The 25,225-nt window shown below is 36.3% G+C and overlaps 1 protein-coding gene across 1 annotated transcript; it reads left to right on the top strand.

The window, feature by feature from the left end:
• Positions 1-1,983: 1,983 nt before the first annotated feature.
• On the top strand, positions 1,984-15,641 carry gabra2a (gamma-aminobutyric acid type A receptor subunit alpha2a). Its single transcript, XM_053503077.1, has 10 exons — positions 1,984-2,118; positions 2,567-2,652; positions 2,860-2,975; positions 5,172-5,239; positions 11,672-11,892; positions 11,972-12,054; positions 13,175-13,318; positions 13,487-13,639; positions 13,776-13,978; positions 15,121-15,641. Exons 2-10 carry the CDS (start codon positions 2,582-2,584, stop codon positions 15,415-15,417), a joined length of 1,356 nt encoding a protein of 451 aa, XP_053359052.1. The 5' UTR covers positions 1,984-2,118; positions 2,567-2,581; the 3' UTR covers positions 15,418-15,641.
• The last annotated feature ends 9,584 nt before the right edge of the window (positions 15,642-25,225 follow it).

The raw sequence follows: 25,225 nt of genomic DNA, 5'->3' as shown, positions 1-25,225 counted from the left end.
CGGTAGAAGGATGCTGAGGTTGGAACTGCCAGGCAGGAGGTCTAGAGGAAGACCAAAGAGGAGATTTATGGATGCAGTGAGAGAGGACATGAAGTTAGTTGGTGTGAGAGAAGAGGATGCAGAGGATAGGGTAAGATGGAGGCAGATGATTCGCTGTGGCGACCCCTGAAAGGGAACAGCCGAAAGACAAAAAAGAAGAGGTTGCAGTTGCCGTCTCCTTAAAGGTTAGGAGTGGTGGTGATGACCTCACACAAGTCTGGCTGTGCTGTGCTGCCCCATAGCTATTTGCCACCTACCCTTCCCCACCTTGCAAACATCGCACTCTTTTCAGCATTTTTGACATAGTCTCTAGTTGTGTTCTCTCGGTCACTGCTGCAAGGTTCAAAAGTGGTGCAAAATGTAGACAGCAGACAAAGACACAGACCCCTTCCCCAGTATAGATTATAGACAGTACTGAAGCACTCTGTAGCATCGTTGCCTTGTACCTACAGGTTCTGGGTTTGATTTCCGGCCAGAATCATGGAGTTTGCATGTTCTCCCCATGCTTAATGGGTTTTCTCTGGGTACTCTGGTTTTCTTCCCATAGTCCAAAGAAATGCAGATTGGGCTAATAGGCGTTCACAAATTGCACATAGTGTTTGAATACTCATGTGAATGTTGAACAGCGGTCCTACCACTGCTGTACAGCGGTAATAAATACATTTGTAACCACTGGCCTTTACGGTCCCTGGTGGATGGATGTAAAATAAGGCTACATACAGTATATAATAGTGGCTAAATATATATGTACAAAATATCTTGGGCATATTATTACTGACAAGATGGAAGATGATACTGACATGTATAGGCAGAGATGAATGTTGTATATCCAAGCCAACATGTTGGTCAGGAAATTTCATTACTGCTCTGATGATGTGAAGGTTCATTTGTTTCGTGTTTATTGCACCCCTATGTATGCAGCCCTATTATGGGTCAACTATAAAAAGGAGACTATGCGCAAACTGCAGGTAGCATATAATGATTGTCTGAGGATATTGTTGAAGAAGCCTAGGAGTAGCAGTGCAAGTAAGCTTTTTTGTGACGGGAGGCTAAGTTGTTTACAGGCCCTTCTGAGGAACCTAATGTTTAAGTTTAAACATTATTTGTAACTTGATGAGTTACAAAACTGTATTATAGTAAGGCTCACAAGTCCTAGATGTAGCTCGGTCCGATATCAATCACATCTATGGAAGCATTGGTATGAGTGCCTTTTAAGACTCTTGTGAAAAAGGGTGTATTTTTTTAATATGTTTATGTAACTTTTTTTTTTTCCCCTGTATATGTTGTATGTCCTGTTATTGGGCCTAGAGCCTGTAATAAAGATAAATATGAAACGTCATAATGGATAATTTTTTATGCTGTTTATTAGATTTTTTTTTTTGCTGAGGCAACGACTTAATGAATTCCTTACTTCTCATGTTTTATATATCATCAATGTATCCATATTTGTTTTACAAACAGATAATATAAAACGACAATTACATGTTGCTATTCTGTCGAATTATTAGACTAAGTCTAACGTAAAAATAATATCTGACGGTTTGAAATGGAGCGTGTTTTGAACGTGCACTTGCATGCAGAGGGGTGAGACGGCGAACAGTGTGTGCATGTCGGATAGCAACGCTTCTGCCTCGTTCGATTCACCCCTGGGGTTAAGGTTAGGGGTCGCTGCTGAAGTAATAATTATGTCAATGAAAGGGCCAATATGAAATAGTAGGAGAAACCTGTGACTCCTCGCGCGCGCGTCTGTGTGCGCGAGAGAGAGACAGACAGAAAGACAGAGAGAGAGAGAGAGAGAGAGAGAGAAAGCAAGCAAGCGCACGCGCACACTTTAGAACCCGGCGATTTCCTCGTGGCTTGCGTGCGCGAGCGCTCTGCACGCTTCGCTCTCTCTCGTGCGCGGCGGATGCTTACAGGTGGGTTCTGTGGGGAAACCGGCGCACGCACGAGCTGGGTTTTGATTGAAGACAGCTATTCTGACCTAGAGGGAGGACTGGGAAACAGCTGTCTCTGTACGCACATCTTTTATTAGATTCTCCAGTGCAGAAGCGAGGAGAGACACTCCTCAGTCCTCGGCAGGTAAAACTCTTTGTTCAGTATATATATATATATATATATATATATATATATATATATATATATATATATATATATATATAGAGAGAGAGAGAGAGTTGACTTATAATGTAGACTGGTGTTAATTTAACCCTGCAGGAGTTCACCAGTACTTCATTCAGTTTTTGGCCTTGCTCTAACCACCTTTCTTCTGGGTTTTACTGTCTAATAAACAGACCTAGAAACTGAAGGGAACAAAACGCGCCTGATAGGAGATTTTATAGCTTATGATGGAAGACAGAACAAGTTAAATGCTTTATAAGACCACATTGAATACTAAGATATGCATCATCACAAGCAATCCATTAAAACTATACTCCAAAAACGATGCTGCGCTTCTCCTGTGCGTTTGTGTATGCGTTACCTTTGCAAAGCTATTTCCTAAAAAAATCTCTTTGTCTCTAATAATTAGAGAGCTTGTTCAGAAATGAATGGCCGATATTTTCGCTCCTATGGATTCTTGATCTACCTGATGTTAAATGGAGTCTGGCAAACAAGGTGAGTGCATCCTTTTTTTTTTTTTTTGGTCTTGGGGCTTTTGGCCTCTGTGAGACAGAGGACAGGTTTCTCGTGTCAGTTGACAGATTTTTGATCCTTTATTCTTTTTATAAGCAGGTTTTATAAGAATGTGCAAAGGCTTAGAGACAGTGCTGTCGCAAGTCTATAAATGTTTAATACTGTGTTTTTTATTGCCAATATATGAAGGTCGAAATCAGATGTGTCTGGGTCAGAGGCTTTCAAAAACAACATCACACTTTTCACATGGATCCTGGACCGACTGTTGGATGGCTATGATAACAGGCTGAGACCGGGTCTGGGAGGTGAGTGACATTGCACTTAAAGTGCCTTCTTACTAGACTGGTGGCTCATCTCGTATCTGTGGACTTGTTGTCTGTAGACATCTGTAACAAATGGTTTAAGCAAAGGGATGTGTTATATTGAGGAAGGCATTTGCCTTTTGAGATCCTTGGTCATTCTGTATTGCCTGTTATTCTGTATTCTACATTTATCCTATAATAAGAACAAATATTTAAGAATGCATATAATTGAGTGTGTAACTTCATAAATGCTTAAGTATATGTTAGTTTCAAACTGAATCTAAATACAACTTTTTTAATAAACATAATAAAAACCTAATGTGATAATGTAAAGGAACAACCTGATAAATAGTTTGAAAACCAATATATGCTTCTAGAAATATTTACTGCATGGCACAATTAACCCCCATTAACAAATAACACCCCATGTTCGATTACATGTACTACAGTGCTAAGTAGGTGTAGTTAACTTAAATTTTGGCTTAAGATGACAGGAGTAAACACGATTTAGGGTTTCAGTCCCCAACTTGTTTAATGAGCAACAGTGTCTAAAGTGACACCTGCATTAAAACCATATGAAAGACATCAGTAAATAGGGTGTGGTTGAAAGGACCCTTTCAGTGACAGTGTTATTTGTGAGCAGAAGAGCAACTTTGCTGTTGTTAATCAGAATGACAAAAACAGTTATTCAAAGAGAGAGGGGTATTATAGATTGCAGTATTCTGTATAAGCTTCTCATTATGAAGACAAATGCATATTTGAGAGTTCAGTGGAGCACAAAGCACAAGAGTCATCCTTCACTGAATTCTCAGCAGTTATTGGAGTCTATGCCCCTCCACAACAGTAAAACAATGCAAGAATAAAAGAGTGACCCTTACCATAGGGTGTTTATTATTCTTTGGGGTCATTTTGTTGTCATGGTTTGGGTCAACTTGCTGTCTTAGGAGAGAAAGGTCACAGCAAATTAATGCAAAGTTATTCATGTCTGTCCTATGATGAAACACTTCTATCCGGTGGAGTGATCTCCACCGGAGTGACAATGCCCCCACTGGCAGGACATGAGGGCTTAATGAATAGTTTGACAAGTATGAAAATGTAAATGAAAGTGTAAATTATATGATGTTCAATCCTCACATTTCAACCCAGTTGAACATCTATGGAGGATAATAACAGATTTGGACTAATTTGTTAGACAGCGCTCAACATTACCATTATGAACACACTAATTGAGGAAATTTTGTAAAAAACAAAGTAACAAAACAAAATAAAAACAATGTTTATCCATTGCCATTTAAATTTTTTCTTTTAAAGCAATTTATTATGTAGTATATATGATCTAAAGTATCATTCACTAAAATTCAGTCAAATCAACTGATCTACAGTATGTGTGTGGCATTAATGTAAGGATTATATTTTAATGACTATACAAAGCTTTAATGTGTTGTCAGGGTTTTCTCAGAAATTAAACAAAGAGCAGAATTATATATGAGTGACGATTGTCATTATTAATCGTGACTTGGTTTTGAAGTTCTTCCTACAAATAGATAATAGTCTTAAACATTGCTGACTACATATCAAGACATGCTCATCGACATTGGTTACAATTATTGTAGCATTTAAAAATAATTGTGTGAGATTTTTCATTAAGAATGCAAACATTTGCATGCATAGGCACACACACAATCAATGCAGAGGTACAGATAAGTGAAGAAAAAAGATCTCTCTGGAGGGGTATTTGCTGGCAAGGTAGCGCAAATCAATACAACATCATTGTGACCGATCACCTTTTTTCCTGCCATGAAACATTTCTATCTAAATTAGAGTAGTCTCTTCCAGGACGACAGGCTAGCCATTGACAGATCACAAGGGCTCCCTGAATGGTTAGATAAGGATGAAAGTGCTGAAAAACCTATGTTTTTGCCTTTGCAGTCAAAAGATCAAAACAAGAATTGAAAGAATGTCTTTTGGGAAAATTGTGTTCCATTCTTTTAGAATCAATACGAAGGTACACTAAAAGCTGTGGATTCTAGTGACCAGAACTAAGACGCTAAGACATTTCATGTTCTTTTTTTCTTTTAGTTTTATGACTTAAGTCATTGCTGTCTGCTCCAGATTAATAATGATACAACATTGCTCTACTTCTTAGTTCCCCAGCTTCCAGTTGTTACTGATGATGAGTTAATTGTTTATTTTTTTCAGATCGAGTGACAGAGGTAAAGACTGACATTTATGTGACCAGTTTTGGCCCAGTATCGGATGCAGACATGGTAAAATATTCTGATACAGAATGTTTTTTCATCAGTGATAGTGTGCTGTTTCTTGATATTGTGTATTTTTTACATTGTGTGTTTATATAGACATATCTTGTCTCCCTGTTTTTCTCACAATCTCACTTTCTTTTGCCTGTTCATGTCAATGATTTCCTCTGTAAGCCTAAAAGCGTTCCCAGAACACCATTTTACTCTTTTTCACAGGCTCTCTCCGCTTTTAAATGTTTTGAAAAAAGCAGAATAGAGGTTACCATGAAAAGGAGGAATTGGCCGTATTATTCAATGCTTTCTGGTTTATCCACATTGGTATATTCTGACCTCTTTATACTTCGACACAAATTGTTTAGAAGGAGGGCATGTGAGCTCTGAGATCTCTATTAATCCTGCATTCACTGCATTATTCTATTATTCAGTGGTATATATCAGCTGTAAAGCATTTGTGGGTTCGGATCTCCTTGTTAAATTACTAAATAATATTCTGTGAGAGTTACTGTGATTTTACAATATTGTTGCAGTGATGGGGGATGCATAATAATACAGCCCAGATTCAGGTAATGGGGCATTTAACAGAGTATTCTTAGTGTTATTAAAGGAAATGAAAACAGCCATGTTAGGGGGAAAAAAACAGGAAGAATAATAGTCTATCTAGTTTTCTCTCTTCATTAACTATATCAGTAAGCCAGGGCAAGTAATTTGAAAATATGTGGACGCAGTGGGGGTGAGGACATTTTATAAATACAATCACCAGGCAATCAGTGCCATTAAACTGAAAAATGTGACATGCTCGTGAATGTTCGGCGGATGTCGGATGGTAGTACGTGGCGATGACACAAATCTGTTATTTAATCATATAAGTAATTTACCAATTTTTTTTATAGTACTGTAGTTATATTGCCATAAAATTCCTTTATGACAGTTATACTAAAAATTATTTAAAAAATTAGATGCTAGTAATAGGAGGGAAATAAAATTTTGTGTTATAAAACCAGATCTGTACCTCTCCTGCAGTACTTCTTAGGCTGTCATCTTGCTATCTATCATACTCTTAAAAAGAAAATCCCACTAATTACCCAACAAAATTGCTGGAAACAACGTGGAATCTTTTGGTGGCAGACCACACAATGTGTAGGTCAGCAGAAGTATAAGAATAGATAGTCTTTAAGTAAATATAAATAAATAACACTTAAGTCCAAGGTTACAGCTTCCTTTCTTGCAATTACTGCATCAAGCTTATGACCCACTGAACAGAACGAGAGTTCAAACCAGTATAGTTCAGTATAAAGCAAAAACAACAAGAATTGGCCTTGCAGTTTCAATGTGTTACATCAATCATGTACAAATAATCATGTGTGCCTGAAAAATAGTTCAGGAATTTACAATTATTATCATTTTTATTTTAAAAGCTAGAGCTAAGCTAGTGAGAAAACTAGGGCTTGATTTTAATCACAACATAGCTCATGAGTACTTATGACTACTCATCAATCCAGAATACAAAGAGCTCGTCTGAATTTTCTGGTCTAAAACAATTGTTAAATTGCTTCGGATTCAAAGTGACAGAAATACAACTTGACATTTAAGTCACCAGTTTAGGCCAGAACTAGATGGAAATGTGAAAATGTTGTCAAATATTTTTTATCTTCTTCTTTCTTGTCAGTAATCACATGTTTGTGTCTCAATATTGTGTATGTCTTTTAGTATTATTTTCAATATTATTTTTATTCCCTCTTCTCTCTCTATCTCTCACTCATGTCTCTGTTGTCTATTCATAGCATTGATTTGTGCTGCATGCCTAAAAGCTTTTTGAGAAACCCATTTCACTCTGTTTCACAGACTCTTTGCTTTTAAATATTTATAATAAAAAATTTAAAAACAAGCATTTTCCTTTAAGTTTAAAAAGAGGGCATAGAAAATATTCACTACAAAGAATGTGTTCATTTTCTGCCAGTTGCAGTAAGATGTAGCATTAAATCAAAGGACTAAAAAATGTTAGTACTATGATTATATGCAAATGACAAATGCGAAGATTTAAATAAACATGCAATAATGGTCTAAAGTAGGGTGAATATTTTCAGGCTGATTGTTATAATCAGGATAATCACTTTGATCATGTAATCACTACACACATGTGCCATCCAAACTCCTTCTCACATGTGTAACTGTCTGTTTGGAGTTTTGATATTAACCTTTCTGTATGTATAGTACATATTAAATTAACAATAAATATGAATAAATTAGAAAATCAATAACTAAACTAAACAATGTCATGTCTTTAAAATAGTATTCAATTCAGATATACAGTTTTATGAGAATCTTAGAAGTCTTAAGCATCTTAGAGTCTTGTTCATTTAGAGACTTTTCAATTTAATTTAATTTTATTTGTATAGCACTTTTAACAATAGTCATTGTCAAAAAGCATTACCAGATATCCATTACAGATTTTGTGCATAATGTTTTGTGCGTACAAAGTTAACACCAGATTCATGGGTGTTTCACATTATGGACAGAGACTGAACAGAAGCACAAAATGGGCTTGCATCTCATAGTAATGGAATGCTAGTTAAATAGACATGTTTCTGCTACCAAAGTGTTCTTTGGTTATTTTAGCCCGACACCAACAAAGTGTTCCTTCACTGTGGCTATGCGCCAGACATGTATCCGGTATGGCCAGTAAGCTATATACACTCACTAATATCTTTGTCAATGAAATTTAGATGGCACGTTTCGCTTCTAACTGTTTTAACAAACAAGGTTTGTAATATATTCTAAAACTGCACCGCAACTACACTACCCTCTAATTTAGGTTTGAGAAAGGAATGATATACACGTAAACTTGGGGGGGGGATCAATGAGTGGAGCTGAGCATGAATCTGTCAGGACCAAGTAGGATCAAGTAACAGGCATCAGGAATGGCCCTGCAGCAGAGGTCTTATCGTATACTTGTGACTAGCAGCAAGCTATTTCTGTGAAGCTGTGGGGAAAATAATCAAGTTAGATCTGTTATCAGGGCCATTTATATTGTGCAGTACACAGCATGAGGAAATAGTATTTCTTTCAGATGCAAAGCACAAGATACATGTATAACATGCAGGGCTGACTGCATATACCTTTGGTACAGTATGAAAGATGCTTTCTGTGGTAACTTTTAGAATATGGTGTGGATAGTTGGAAGATTGGTGGATCTTTGCTCCCTGGCACAATGTTATTTTGTTAACATTCAAAGATGGTTTGTTCCTGTACAAAACTGTAAACTAACCCCTTTCTTTTAATATTAAGAATTACTGTCACAGATGAAAGGCCAGTGGCCTGAGCATACAGCCTAGGGCGCACCAGTGTTGACGGTGTTGGTGTACAAGGTCCTGTTACTGACCCAAACTGATTGGGGTCTCTCAGGCCTGTTTTCAGTTTTATCCTGACCAGCTGCATGCCTTCTTTTGGAATAGTAACATCTCTGATGAGGTTGACAGTTAGCTGCTTGGGAATGATTGCATTGCATACTGATTTGGAGATTATGATGTATGTATTTAAGGGCTATTAGCGGCCAAATTAAGAGTATGTAAAGTTGAATTTGTTGTGGATCTTTTGGGGTGGTACGCAAACTGCAAAGAGTCTGAAATTGATTTAACTCATGACAAGCCACTCAAAGCACTTTGTAATGACTGGTGTGGGTACTTTAGGACAGTTAGCCAGTTAGCCAGACGACACTTTATTTCACACCAATATGATGGTGGTAGCCTTAAAGCACTGCGGGATGACTAATTGGCTCAGGGAGAAAAAGATATCTATCAGGACACCAGCCAGCTGTTCTGTTCAGTGTCTGAGTGTTTGCCCATGTACAGTAAATTTTTTGATCCTGCAAACTGCGAAAGTTGACGAAAATGAAATAAAAATCTAAACTGAAATAAAATCTCTTGAATTTCTTGAATCCCTTAAATCGGTATAGAATCTTTAACGTGTGCACTAGGGATGAGCAGAGTACCAGATGGATGGGTGGATTTCCTCACTTTAGTGCTTAAAACATAGAAGGAATTGAGTGCATCTGGCACTTAGTGTGATTGTGCAGCCACGATGGCCTGGATACCTTGCTACATGTGGCACCAGTCATTCTAGTGTTGTTAAAGTGATTGCATGGTTGTACTTCCAAATCCCGATGATAGGCAAAATGTTTATTTTCCCTGTCCTGCCCTATGTCTCATCACCTGCTTTAAAAGTCATATGTACTTTGGTCTTGGTACAATTTAAAGCATGATCTGAAGATGAGGGAGTGAAGCTCTGTGAATATGTGGAATCAGTGCTGTAACATTTTGTCATCTTATAAATCAAACTATATTATGGCAGTCTGATGGAGTGGTGTTTTGCTTTAAAAGCAGATTAAAGTGTCTGACTTTAATCTGAGGAAATTAGAAAGTATCATGTTGGAGACCTGGCCTAAAATGGGCTTCTCTTCCCCCTGTAGACTGCCTTTGGACCTAAGTTGAGTGCACATAACCTTTCACAGACATAACAGTGTGACCAAGTACTGTTTTATTTTTTGAAGACTAATTGCCAGCTATTGCGAACGCTTGACTGCGGTTGTTGCTGCCAAGGGTAGCTCAACTAGGTTTAGGGTTTGATTACTTTTTCACATAGGGGCAGACAGGTTTAGACAGAGTTTTCCCCCAATGAAATGATCATTAAAAAATGTATTTGCATATCGGTATATCTTTGCTTAATATTGAAATTATTTAAATGACCTGAATCTCTTAAGTATGACAAATATGCGGGAAAAAAATCAGGAAATTTTGAAAATACTTTTTCACAGCATTGTAAAAAAAATTGTATGTAAACTACTGGAAAAAACTTCTTGGCCTGATTGACATTTTATGTGTTTTCTTAATGGTACTTACATCTGTATATTTAACTAGTTTTATATTTTATGTAAATATTTTAGGTAAAATAGCTCTATTCAAGTCACTGCCTGAAGAGCACATTTACTCACTCACACACACACACACACACACACACACACTGAAATGTATTTCCATTAGAGATTGGCTTCTTTTCTTGTTTTGTTGATTGACAAAATTGAATGGATTATTTTATTGGGGTGCCTTTCAAAAGGGAGAACATACCATTTAAATATTTTACTATTCTTAATATTTAATTTTATAGACACCAGTACCTTTTATGTTCCCTGAATGAAATCTTGATTCTGGTCGACAATGTGCAGCCAGTGATCTTGCTGCCTTCATATTTACAGTACGTAGCCAATATGGCTGATGCCACATGAGGCACGCTGCTTTGTCTCATCCTTTATCTGTCTTTTGCATCCCTTGTTTGGAAGTATAAAACTGCCTACTGTGAATTTTGAAGCAGGATGTTTTTTAAACCTGCAATTGTAGTTTTCAACTTGCACAAATTTCCCAATTTTATACAGTTTAGTAGCTCAGTCCATGTTACTGTTTTATAAGCAGTGTAACTGTAATCCAATTAAATCCAGTTATGTATTGAAACAAGAGCATGTAAATGTTAGGTGCTTGTCTAAAAGATTGATTTCACTAAGTGTATCAATAAATAAAATGTGTGTGTTTTAATTAATGGAAGGTGTTTTATTTGGTTACTGATCTCTGGTCGGTTCGCATTGTCAAACTATTACTTATATGTGGGAATAAATTTGTAAATAAATTAGAGGAGTCAATATTAATGGGTTAACGCATGTGATTTATCTAGACATTTTAACACATTACAATTTTTTTCATACAAATTAATTATATGATCAAGTTGGACCCTAATGGCATCCTATAATTGCAGTGCGGTTCACTGGCTGTGTGTAATAATGGTCTGTCGGTGTGCATAATAAGATGACTGAAAAAACATCCCCAGGTGTGCTAGTTTCATTATTAAAAGCTACTAGATGGAAGTTATGTGCTTGAGCTACCTTCAAGAGGAACTATTTTTATAAGAATGCAGTAAATATAAGCTGTGGGAGTGGTGGCTCAGGTGGCGAAGGCTCTAGCTTGTTGGTTTTTGGATATAAGGATCCAGGTTCGAGTCCCGCTGTTGGTTGGGTGCCACACCCTATACTACCAAGTCACTGCATGCAGTGCCAGTCATCTTTAAGAGATTTTAATTTAATATTTGTTGAAGGTTAATGTTATTATAAATGATATTATAAAACAGTATAATCTGTTTCCTCTCACAGGTTTATCATGCATGTTTTTATTCCAACATTGCATGTTTATAACACAAGTAAAACTGAATATTTCTAAATTGTGATTTATCAGGATTAATCATTTAATATGGATGCCATTACCTTAATTAAAAGTTTTAATCGATTGACAGCACAAAAACAAATCCTCTGCTATAATGACCATAATATTCAGTACAGTTTTATTTGTTAGAAGGCACTCTAATGCAAATTTTAAAGCTATTGACTGTGTTTTCTTTTTTCAGGAGTATACAGTGGATGTGTTCTTCCGTCAGCGCTGGACAGATGAGCGACTAAAGTTCCATGGGCCAATGAACATTTTGAGGCTTAATAATCTGATGGCCAGTAAGATCTGGACCCCTGACACTTTCTTTCATAATGGCAAGAAGTCTGTGGCTCACAACATGACCATGCCAAACAAATTACTGCGGATTATGGAGAATGGGACACTACTTTATACCATGAGGTATCCAGCCTACATTTTCCACACATTAACCATTCTTTCATTCTGATATTAACTTTTTTATTTCATGTGTGTGGTCCAGGCTGACTGTGCAAGCAGAATGTCCGATGCATCTGGAAGACTTCCCCATGGACTCTCATTCATGTCCACTGAAATTTGGCAGCTGTAAGCTCAAATTATTTTTTTCCCCCAACTACACTACTATTATGGGAGATGCTGAGGATTACAGTGCATTTAACTCCCCCTCTTTTCAAATGAATTTTGCTATCCTGTATAGACAGTTTCACTGCCAAATGTGATAAATGCCATTTTTTTACTTTTTTTTGTCAAATTACTATTCTCTGTCACGTGGACTACAAATCTATAATCTTAGCAGATGACTGATGGACATGCAGTTGGTTGATGCACGAACAGAGGTTAAATGGCACATATCTGTACTATGAGAGCGAGCTTACAGCTTACAACTTTGAAGTAAAGCTGAAACTGGTATAGGAGGAGAGTGATGATGCCTGAAACCCAAACACAACTGCAGTCTGATGCATTCATTCTGAAAAAACTATGGGAGATGAAGTTATAGTTTTTAAAATTATACAAAATTCACATACAAACAATTTTGGCTTTGCCTTGTGATTCATTTTGCTTCTTTTAAAAAAAGTTTTCTTTCTTAAAACTACGCAAATTGTGTTATCTCATTGTGCTGTCAAAATGTTTTTATGAACTGTGTGTCTTTGATAAGACTGACTACCATCCAGGGAGTTTATACATAATTTGAAGAATTTGAACACCGATACTGTTTTTTTTTTTTTTTTTTTTTTTTTAATGTTTCTCCTGTCTGCCTGCACAGTGAAATTGCAACATGGACCTCTGCAATTATTTATTCATGAAAGTCCAATTATTTAATTGTAAAATTTTTTATAGATAATATGCAAATACTGTAGTCAGAAATTCATTCAGTTTGTCAATAATTTAAGGTTTTTTTTTTTTTTTTTTTTATAAATTTAGTTGATAAAACAATATTGGCAAACATTTAATGAGATCATTTGTTCAATTATCTGCTGTAGGCCTAGATACTGTAAATACATTTGAATAGAAAATGGCTTATTTGCAACATATCACAGTTTAAATTACAATTGCAATCTGTGTGAAAATAATTAATAATTAAAAATTATATTGATTAGGGGAATATACAGTGATAATTATTCTTTGTAAATAATCAAATTGTGTATTCTTATTCTCCAGTTGTTATGTACCTTTTCAACTTAACTTTTTTTTTCTTTGTGTGTAGATGCGTATACTCTCACAGAGGTGACCTATGTTTGGACGCGAAATGCCACTCTTTCTGTGGAGGTGGCTCCAGATGGCTCAAGATTGAACCAGTATGACTTGAGGGGCCAAACTGTTGGCAAAGAAACCATTAAATCGAGTACTGGTAAGTTATTTTACTTTACATTAGTTGCCACTGCTGTAAATAATATTGTACCATATCTCTAACTGCTCCATAATTGCGTTGCTGAAAGTGTATCTGAAAATGTACTGGTATAATCTCTCTCTCTCTCTCTCTCTCTCTCTCTCTGTCATTGTTTCTTTCTTACACAAGGGGAATATACAGTGATGACTGTTCATTTCCATCTGAAGAGGAAGATTGGTTACTTTGTGATCCAAACTTACTTGCCCTGCATCATGACGGTCATCCTGTCCCAGGTCTCCTTCTGGCTTAATCGTGAATCAGTACCTGCTCGAACAGTTTTTGGTGCGTGATTTTTGTTTTCCTGGTGATAAATGTTTGAATATTTATATTTGGTGATATAAACTTTTAAATGTTGAACAGCATTATTGTGTAAGTAAAGTGCACAAATGAGTCTATGTCTGGCCAAATGTCTGTCCAGGTGTGACTACAGTGCTTACTATGACCACTCTGAGTATCAGCGCTCGCAACTCATTGCCCAAAGTGGCATATGCAACTGCGATGGACTGGTTCATTGCTGTGTGCTATGCCTTTGTCTTCTCTGCCCTCATTGAGTTTGCGACCGTCAACTATTTTACCAAACGGGGCTGGGCTTGGGATGGAAAGAGCATTCTCAATGACAAGGTAAAGCCCTTTTCAAACATATGTAATATTTCTGGCTTTATCAGTCTAGTAACATGATGTCTTCATGTCATTCAGACATAGGTCACTTTTACATAAATGTTCTTAACAGCTTTATTAAGACATAACCACAACCAACAGTATATAAAACCATGTGCTCCCCTAAAAGGGCTTCTGTCAGGAGTGTTCTAAAATTACTTGCCTCAAAGTGTCAAAGTCTTTAACACTGGGTACAAAGACTTGCTCTTTCAGCCCACTCAGAGATGAGGCCTAATTTCAACGTTACACTACTTGAAACTAACCCAAATTATATTACCTTCCCTAAGGTAATAAAAAAATATCTAATTTTGGAGAAAATTCCCCCCCAGTCTGACAATACATCTCTCTCAGCTTTTACAGCGCCCTTTGCTAGGGCAATATTGGTAATATTACTGTATGCATGCCTATCTATAATTGTTAATGCATAGAATTTAAACTTTTTTCATGTTAAACTTGTCCATGAATGTCAATAGGACCAACCTATTAAAATTTCCAGTATGATTTTTATGGAATGAGTGCAATCAGACATAAAGACCCTTTAAATTGAATAATTAATTGTCAGATTCATGGTAAGGTGTGCATGTCTGAAATAGGCTTAACTGTGACTTTATGGTTAAAAGAAAATGCATTCAAAAGCTATTTGAACTGATTTCTAAGAACTCTCTAATGACTGCACACATTCATCTGATGTAAGAAGCCTACTCTTGGTGTGCATGACTGAGTAGTTTGAAGTAGAATGTGCAGTGTCGTGTGGTTTTGATTTATTTTAAGATCTTGAAAATTTGATTAATAGTGGCTTTATATATAAATATACTGTATAATCAGTTAGAATTACAAAAAGTACAATAATTTCTTAGAATTCTAATAATAAAAAAGTATTACAATAATTAACAAAAAATCTTCACTGATTTGTGCCAAATTGTTTTTTTAAAACTGGTACTGCTTGAATATAACTATAATTGTTTGTAACCATAATTGTTTATTTATTAGTGTTTATTTCCTTAAGATGATCCTCCATTATACAGGAATGTTTTCCCACAAATTTCATTATTTGCTCTCATAAATTGATTTGTTGAGTTAAGTATTAATAAACAACAATTTTACAGAAAAAAGAGGGCTCTGTTATGAAGAAGAACAACGCTTATGCAGTTGCTGTAGCGAACTATGCTCCACACATCAGTAAGGATTCAGCTTTGCCGACCATTTCCAAGAGTGCTACAGCAGAGTCCACTAAAGCTCAGCCAGTGGCTAAAGAGAGCAAGAAGACGTTTAACAGTGTAAGCAAGATCGACCGTATGTCCCGAATCATCTTCCCTGTGCTGTTTGGCAGCTTCAACTTGGTTTACTGGGCTACATACCTCAACCGAGAGCCTGTCATCAAGAACATGGTTCCCTCCCACTGATCATCCCATTAAATGTAAATATACACTTCACACCGACATGCACACACAGTATCTTTACGTACACAGACATAGATTTCAAATATTGCTTAGCTTTTGTACCTGTTTCGTATTGTGTTATGCTTGGCATTTCTGTCCTACTACTGAGAGTTTTTACCATGTCATTCTTCTTCAAAACAACTTTCACTGCCAGGCCTATCTTCAAAATAAGATGGCTTTTTTATTTGGGAAAGACTGTTGGTTACAAAGGTTTTTTATTTATTTATTTTTTTTATTAGACATTGATACCGTATTTTTTGCAAGATTCAATTTACAATAATATGCAAAATTCAATATTTTTTAAAAAAAATATTAAATTCTACCAATGAAATAGTATATAAAATAAGAAGAATTTGTCACGTGTTTACTTGGGAAGAGCAAGAAAAATATATAGCTTTTACCCGATTTTCATAAATACAATGCAGTATGATACAGTAGGATATGAGCATGCTTAAGTTCTTATTCAATTGACTAAACGTTTCTAGGTGGAAGGAGAAAGGCTGCCATCCTTTTCTCTCAGTGAAAGCACTGCCAATTATACCCTTAAGTACTAAGGATAGCACATGGCACAGCTGTGAGAGTAATATTAGATATATTTTGTGCAGTCATTCGTAGAATTATTGATCTTTTCCGCACTTGAATGTAATATTAAAAAACATCAATCAGGGCCTCTGCTACTTCAATACTTTCTTGAAGTATATTTAAAAAGTTTTTCAAATAAATTTATTACACCTCTGTTATACATTTTAAGACTTAATTCTAAATACGAATATGCTCAGTCAGATATCTGTCCTTTTCTAATGTTAAAGTATGAGTGGTGTTCGTGACAAACCGGTGATAAAATTTCTCATGAATGAGAATGCAGTTGTTCCAATAAACAGTCAACAAATGGAACAACAGATTTTTTAAAAAAAACAACAGATAACTTGTGGCCAATGTGTGGACGAGATGCATCTGTCTGTCTACACACAATCATTCACAAACACCACTTGCACATTACAGGAACTTGGCTGGGAGTTATTGCTACATCACAAATGCAGTCCTGACCTCGCTCCAAACCTTTACTCCAGCGTACTGAGAAAACCTTAGAAAACCAAAGCGTACCTTGACGATATCCCAGCACTGGCATAATCGAATTATTATAGCAGAGGAGTATATAGAAAACTAAAGAGTTTTTACTCAAATAACTGTGTGTAATAAATAGTGTTATTTTGCACTAACAAAACTCTCAGTTGGACTTGAATACCCTTCATGTATTGTGTAAGTGCACACTAGCAACTTTTTGGCTCCCCATGTAGCATTTTCAAACTAAATGTGGAACTTTATATATGTTTAAAAATCATTTTTGATGACACTGAAATGCACTGCTGACTTTGTTCTTTTGGAAAATATAAAACATTATAGCTGGAGTGTTTTATTTTAGTATTAAAACAATGCTGAGGTGTCAAATGTCTGTCCTGCTCAGAGAATGTTTGCTGTAAAATTTGTCTGACAAGCATTATTATGAAGATTTGATTTAAAACCCTTTAAATCACCAACATCTCCTATAATGTATGTACTGTATATGTGTCTATTTACAAATGCTCACTGTGAATCGTGATTAGTGTCGTCAAATTTGCACTGTTTTCTCTGTAGCCACTTTCTTCAAACAGTACAGCTGACAAATGTTTTACAGTGCTGAATAAAAAAAAAGTTACTAAAATGTACTTAATTCTGTAGCTCAGCCTGTTGGAGTTGTAGCTGACTGACTGGTATATGTAAAGTAGCAAAAGGTTTATTAAATTGTTAACTGGTCACTGTTTACAGAAGATGACATGTAAAGCTTTAAAGATACATGAAAATATAACATTGGCTGATGATGCTGTAAAACTGTCTACGTTCATTGATTTTTTTTCTTGAACAGCAAAGAAAATGAAGTGTCTGTTGCCCCTGCAAAAGGAAGAATAATGTCCTGATTACAGCAAAGACAGCTTCGGATATCTTATCAAATTTGGTTAAATATCTCATTATAGGGGATTTGCAGGCTTGAAGCACTTAAAAGAACCCTCCAGTTATATCTAATGTTTTTCCTTTTGCCAGGCTTTTTATATGACCTATTTTTGTCACTTTCAGATAGACGTATTTTCTCTGTTGTTCTGAGTAAAAGGTCTCACTGCAGCGGTATTGGTGTATGAATGAACTCCTGCAGCCTCACTAACAGCACCTTTCTTTGAGCTTTCTCTCTTCTGGCTTCAGGGAATGCAGTAGGGTGTTTACATGGGAAACCTAATACACTCCTGTGTGTGTGTTTGTACAGTTGCAGAGTACAGGGAGGAAGCTTATTTACTTTCAATTGGCTAGTAAGATTTCTCAACAACTGTACATTTTACTTTTTTGTTTTGCTTTGTGTTGTTTTTTTAAACATTGAAAACATGCTGGGTTTGTCACTGAAATACCTGAATCTAATTTTAGTATACAGGACAGAAATAATAAAAAAAGATTGTTTGCTTTTTACACTATTCTCTTATTTACACACATATAGGCCCATGCATAGCAGACAAAACGAAGCCCAAACCGTTGAACTCAGCAGGAGAGCTGGAATGGCACTGCCATACACTGCTGAACTGAAACTCTGCTAATCAATACACAGCAGGAAGCTTGCTGAATACAGCAGCCTGCTGTGGACATTTTCTTTCTTTCTCAGTCGGACGTTCAGGTGAACCAAGTCTACTGATGTATTCCTCTCTCCCCCTCTCGTTACAATCTTTTCATATTACTTTCTTTACTTAACTCGGGAGCTTCAGTAAATTATGCACCTTTTGACCCACAGAATATGCAATTAGCAAATGTGAATGTAAAGCAGTGAGTCAGTTACTCTTACTACTACTTAAAATCTTTAAAATGGCAGCAATGGCAGGACTTACAGTGCTTCTGATTTTCTGCTAAAAACGTGCATACAGAGTGGAACTGTAAGAGAGACCACACTTAATGAGCCACTATAATGAATTAGAAAGTTATAAATAATGGACAGATTTTCCTTTGATCTTCAACACTTTTTGCAAAGCTACACCCTTCAGCCATAACATAACACCACTCAGGGGTTATACAAATAACATTAATTATCGTGTTTAAATAGCACCTGTTGAGATGTTGGATATATTATTCTGCAAGTGAACAGTCACTTCTTAAAGTTTATGTGTTTGATCTAGGAACTTTTAACAAGTTCGGGTTGTGATGGATAGATGAATTGGTGTTTTTCATTATGCAGTAGTTTGAACCTACTTAAATGTGGCCAAGGAAGGACAATCAGTGAACCTGCGACTGGGTCGTTGATGTTCATGAGAAGTGAAGGCTAATCTGTCTTGTTGCACAAATTGCTGAAAACAAAAATGTATTTGAACACAGTGCATTGCAGCTTGTTGTGCATACGGTGATATAGCCTCAGACTGGTCAGATACCCCAATTCCGACCCCTGTTCACTACTGAAAACTACTACCTAAATGGGCATGTATTAGAACTGGAGCATGGAGCCAATGTATGAAGCTGGCCTGATCTGATTGGTTTGTTTTGGTCATGCTCTGGGAAATGTTCTTCTGGGTCGTTGGGTCCTTGCATTTATGTGGATGTTATGTTGAAAAGTACCACCTACTGTACCTAAGCATTGTTGGAGACACAAGTATACCCTTTCATTGCAAATAAAACCTATTAAGCAGGATAATGTGCCTTGGTCCACTGCAAAAATTGTTTAGGAATTGATGGAGCAACATGACTATAAGTTCAAGATGTTGACTTGGCCTCCAGATTCTCCAGCTCTCCATCTCCATCTGTGGGATGTGCTGGACAAACAAGTTCGATCCATGAAGGCCCCACCATAAAACATAAAGCACTTTAAGGATCTGCTGCTAAACTATTAGTGCCAGTTACCACAACACATCTTCTGAGGTTTTGTTGAGTCCATTTATCCATAAGACTATTTTGAGCTACAATATTGTGATGGCGTAAGAGAGACCTAGGCACTATTAGATTGGTGCTTCTATGTTATTGCTGTTCGGTTCTGTTTAGGATTTATCAGAGAAGATATAGTTTTACCCATTAGATACTTTTCACATCCAGGCATGCATGCACCTATACACTCTGGTGTAGCCAGAAGGGAAACTAAAATCCAACTGGGTCTCATTTGGTATGATTTCTTTCAGTGGATTTAAGGAAGGACAGAAGCGTGAGCTCTTTTTAGGCTCTGTTAAACAAGAGGTCTGTTTTAAGGAAAATCTACGAGGATGTCACAAACAGTTCCTAAAACAATGCACAACTCATTTTAAATAGTGTGTGTTATTAAACAATTTTTTTTTTCCACATAAGTATATACACTATGTGTGCACACACGAATATTTTGTTATAAGAGTCTTACAAGATGTTTCTCAGATGTAATCTGATTTATCTTGTGGGCAGATTACAGAATTTAGCAAGCTATTATCTCCCTGGTGACATTTATTACTTTATCTGAGAAATTAACTTATGACACCCAACCACTCCCTAATTACACTTAACCCTGTCTATGTTTTTTTCATTAACATCCAATTTCCTAAAACAAATTATTCAAATTATCGAAGGAGCAGCTTGCTCAACACATCATGCATGGGGCACAATGAAGCAATATTCAATATAAAAAAAAAAACTCCAAGTAGTACTGCCCAGGGACACCACAGGTAACCAGCATAAAATTGGTGGTTTGCAGGATGCAATGATCTACTAGTAGCACTGTACTAGTAACAGCGGGTGCAGAGTGTTTATCACCTGCCTTATCACTGTATTGGTACTGAAAATGTACCACTCTTTACTGCTTTGTCTTTCAAAACATACAGTGTTACATGTCGGATGCCTATTATGTACATTTCTTCTACCATTTCCCTAATGATCCACATTAGACAGAGCTCTGTATATAGAGTGCACTCCTTACTCCAGTTCAGAAAGTCGGGAATTCACATCTTTGTCTGTCAGTATATGTAAGGTGGCAATGCCAAGCATCCTTGACCTCAGTGTCACGCTGTTTAAAGATACAAGCTCTTTGGTTTATGCCTGCTGCTCACTTTTTTCCCTTTCTGAGCAATCATAATGCAAAAGAATAGATCCTCAAGTGAAAAATCGCACACATTTTAGTCTGTAATGTTTTTTTTTTAAACACAAGAAGGAGTACTGACAAATTAATAAATAGATGAAGGGATAAAAGAAAAATGAAAAAAAAAAAAAAAAAACGATCAGGCCATTAGGATTCTTCTACAGACCAAACTAGCCAACGGAGATTACGGGTGTTGGATGAGTTGCTTAGCAACCGCGTGTATGTACACAGAGCTTTGATGCTTAATATGTCTGACAGAACCTGACTGTTTATTTTGAGAGTGTAAGACGTGCTGTCTGAGATTGAGAAATAGTGCGTGTGTTTCTGTGTGTGTGTGTGTTACAGTATTTAATGAATCCATTTAGCCTACATTTAACACATTAAACATAAATTAACAACATTAAACATAAATTAATAAATATGCACATTGATATGGAATCCGATTGGAACAATTCTCTAACAGTTACAGGTTGTTCTGCTCTGAATATTTAACGTAATATTAAACCAACATGTCTGTTTGAACAAGAGTCCTTATTTGCCCTGCTAGAGACCACAGCGAATAACAACACTGTAAATCTGCATTTGTCCGTTGGCGTGAACAGATTTAATTCATTTAAATCTCTTTGGAATTTTATGTTTATATCACACTGTCTCTGAATATTAATGACTGACATCACCATGGTGATGTTTCACCTCTGTTCCTTCATTTATTTATTTATTTTTATCAGAACTTACCTGAATACAAATGCTCCATTATTTAAACTGGACACAATTTGTTTATGGGAAAGATTGCATTTTAAGCACCAGTAGAAATAAGCAGTCATTTATTTAAAAAAAAAATTATATATATTTTTTTATCATATTTGACTTCTCTGCCCTCAGTGACATTCAAAGCAACTGAATGGTGAGAAAAGTCACAGTTTGTTGAACTGCCTGGTGGAGGGTTTTGATTATGATGTGCATTCACCATAGCACTGTTTTGACAACCGTATGCAACATTTATTTCTGTTCAGAGTTGCATTCATTTTTGTCCATCTTGAGATCTTGAGGATAGGAGAGTTGAATAATTCCATAAAGTCTTTTCCACACATGGAGGAAATGATTCCTGGAGGCTTATTGTCACTGAAAATGCTTGTTCTCTCAAGTTAGAAAAACTCCACTGATGTTATAACACTGCTAAGCCTAGGCATGACCAACTCAAGCAACCCCAGAACAATGCCTCCAGAGACTTGCACTATGCTTGATAGTTGCATCGTTTCATGCTCTTTTCTTCTTACCTTGATACACCCATTGCTTTGGTACAGTACAAGGTTAATCTGGACTCATCATCTTTAAAAGGCTTTATACGAATTGAAGCCTCTTTCTGAGTAGTCTCACTATCAAGTGTTTTCTTATGGCTAGATGTTTATTCTTAATCCTGTGAGGGATTGTTACATTGCAAGTGTGAAATTGTTCTTGCTTTTACTGGTAAACATACATTACCAATGAGTTCCACTAGCATTTTTTTTATGATGCAACTTCACCAAGTATGTAAGCAATGATGGTACTTCATTATTTTTTCTTACCAGCTTTTCCCAGAATTTGATGAGTTACCACTAATCTTCCAGGTTTCCCCGACCATGAGATACATTTTTTAGATGGCTGTTTAAGAAATGAGAAACTATTCACCGCATCAGTAAGTGTACTCTTAAGTATTTGCGTATTTAAATCTAAATTACAAACTTCTTTTGGCCAGGTGGTGGATGTAAAATACCCTCACTGCTTCATGTTTATGTTCCTTCCCTTTCTTGTCCTGCTGAAGAGCGGATATTAGTTTGGGATATTTAGAAATGCTCAAAAAAAGTATTATGGTAAAATCTGCACAGACTCATTTTATTTATCATACTGATTTACCATATTTACCATGACTCAGGCACATGACCTATAGGTTGTGTTAATGGTCACCTGGTTGTTGTAATTAAGATCATAAATTGATATGATTTAAAATTGTAAGTGCTGCTTTTTTAACCTTCTAATTTTTGTATTGTTTGTACCTCAAGGCATGAGGTTGAATTTGTGCTGCCAAGCCCAAGCTGCTGAGCAATGGGCATGACCAATGCCTAAATTTTTTGCAACTGGGTAATTTTTGACAAACAAATATAGCATATACCTTGTACTGATTGCAGCTTAACGGTGGGGCCAGGGATAGCTCAGTGGTTAAGGCATTGGACTACGGTTCGGAAGATCCCAGGTTCAAACCCCACAACCACCAAGTTGCCACTGTTGGGCCCTTGAGCAAGGCCCTTAACCCTCAACTGCATAATGAGATAGTCGCTCTGGATAAGAGCGTCTGCCAAATGTAAATGTTAACGGTAGCATGTTCCCCAGAGTATCAAAGAACTGCTGCAGTCTTCCAAGCAAGACCTACTAGGTACAGTTAAAGGAAGAAATGCAATTGACAGAAAAAAATTATTGCAGAATAGACTAGCTGGCACTTGGTCTGGACAAAATACAAGAGCTGGTTGCAGTGACATGCTGCTCCCAGTAGAGCTTGTTCGGAGATTAATACAGCTGCCCCTTGGTGTAATATTGCTTCAGTGGGATCATCTCAATCTTGAGGCCAACTTGGCAAGTTTGGCTTACTTAAACGTCATTACAAGAGGCTGTTAAAAACACCTGCTCCTGCTGCCTGCACAGGTTGTTGGACATATGACAAATATATGAAACAGAGGACTACAGCTTTTAGAAAAAATTAGTTTTAGAAATTTTAATAGTGGATGTGAGGATTGATACCAAGGCAATGGAGAAGAGCTTACGGTGGGTTCAAATCAGGACAAAGAGCTGATGTGGTGTGGAATTCCTGCATGTAATTTAAAACTAATCAATTGATGATTGATCGGTTTACACCTCTACAATGAGAGCATGGGATGTCAATAACATCAGATTAGTGACTACTGAGCATATTCTACTCACAGTATGGTTTACAGTTTAGCTGTTGCCCCCCATCACAACATTACAAAGAGGGCAGGGCAGATCCCACACCATGAAATTCTGGATCTGGATCCAGCATACTAGCAAGATCATAGGTCTCAGGTACCCTTATGAGTGCATGTGCTATGACAACATGTCAGCTACTTCATATTCACACTGTTTTACTTATAGTTTAATATATCACACTATAAGTGATATATTAGATTTTTTATATTTATTTTAAGAAGTGTTTCTGGATTTCCTTCATGTTTGTAACTGAATGATGGGTTGTTGCTGCAAGCACAGAAACTAATAAGGGCAATCCCAAAAGGAGTGAAATGTCTTCATCCTCTGCACAGTGGTCTGTCAGTGGTATTGGTAATGTAGATTTTCAATTTGTTGTATATACCTGAAGCTGATTTTTTTCTAAACCAACAATACGTTTGAGTATTTATCATCCGAAGGAGGGAGTAATATTGATACATCGAGTAGTCCTTACTCATTCTTCATAACAAATATATATATATATATATATATATATATATATATATATATATATATATATATATATATATATATATATATAATATCACTTATTATTACTTATGAATACATGTAATCCCCATGCTTGTTGGGTTCTCTCTATGTACTCTAGTTTCCTCTTGCGGTTTAAAGAAATGCAGTGTAGGATGATTGACATTTCTAAATTGCCTGTAGTGTATGATTGTGAGTGTATGTGATTGTGTTCTCCAATGGGTTGGCATCTCATCCAAGGGATATCCTGCCTTGTGCCCTGAGTTCCCTGGTATAGGCTCCCTGCAACCTTAGACAATGAATATAGGATAACCAATATGCAGGAAGGTAAATTTTAGTACAGAGAATTTTAAAAGTATTAAGATTCATTCAGTTTTTGCCAATTTTAATGTGCTACAGATTTAAAATACCTTATTTAGAAAAGAATTTGGACCTTATAATTAATACTCTGTGGTCTACAGAGTTAATACCCTACAGAGAATAGAATACAAAGTTTAAATACTTGCCTAAATGAGATATTTTAGGTTTGATTTAAAAAATGGTAATATCAGCTTTGAGTCTTTTTGAGGAAGTCTCCACAAGCTTGATTTGGACAGTTTTTCTGATTATTCCTGGCAGGCCCTCTCAAACTCAATCAGATTAAATAGGGAGCTTCAGTGAACTGGCATCTTCAGGCCTCTGCATAAATGTTTCATGACAGCCATAACCGAATTTAACAAGGCTGCAGCCCACCAAACCTTTAATCACAATTTTGATCAACACATAAGCCTATGATAAATCAAGAATATCAGTCTGTTTCACTTGAAGTATTATTAGTATTAGTTCTGTTTATTTTATATATGTAAATTCTTAACCAGAAATATTTATGGGATATTCAAACCTAATTGCATTATTTCAAAATTAAAAACTTTTTAAATAGTTAAGCTTTTCTTTTCTATCAGACCAGATCATAACTTTTTCTCCTATGCAGAAAAAAAATTTGTCATTTGAGTGCCTGGCTGTAGTTATTGGGGACAGATTTGTGACATAGGCTTACAGACCTTGCTCTAGTTTAATGAATACAGGAGTTTTGTTGAATAAATACATCAAAACGTAATAAAAGTAACTCAAAGAAATAGTGAGTGCCAATAGTTAGTTATGACTTGCATAGCGGTGTTAAAAAAAACCTCCCCTTCACTGCAAACAACACTGATG

This window comes from Clarias gariepinus, chromosome 8, assembly GCF_024256425.1.
Source record: "Clarias gariepinus isolate MV-2021 ecotype Netherlands chromosome 8, CGAR_prim_01v2, whole genome shotgun sequence".
Taxonomy (NCBI): domain Eukaryota; kingdom Metazoa; phylum Chordata; class Actinopteri; order Siluriformes; family Clariidae; genus Clarias; species Clarias gariepinus.
The sequence above is the reverse complement of the archived record's forward strand: the minus strand, read 5'-3'. Positions and strand labels throughout refer to the sequence as shown.

Excerpts from the sequence above, each read along its gene's own strand:
- gabra2a (XM_053503077.1), top strand. The coding sequence starts at position 2,582 with ATGAATGGCCGATATTTTCGCTCCTATGGATTCTTGATCTACCTGATG. Across the intron at positions 11,893-11,971 it reads ACACTACTTTATACCATGAG|GCTGACTGTGCAAGCAGAAT; the intron begins GTATCCAGCCTA and ends TGTGTGGTCCAG. Across the intron at positions 13,979-15,120 it reads AGAGCATTCTCAATGACAAG|AAAAAAGAGGGCTCTGTTAT; the intron begins GTAAAGCCCTTT and ends ACAATTTTACAG.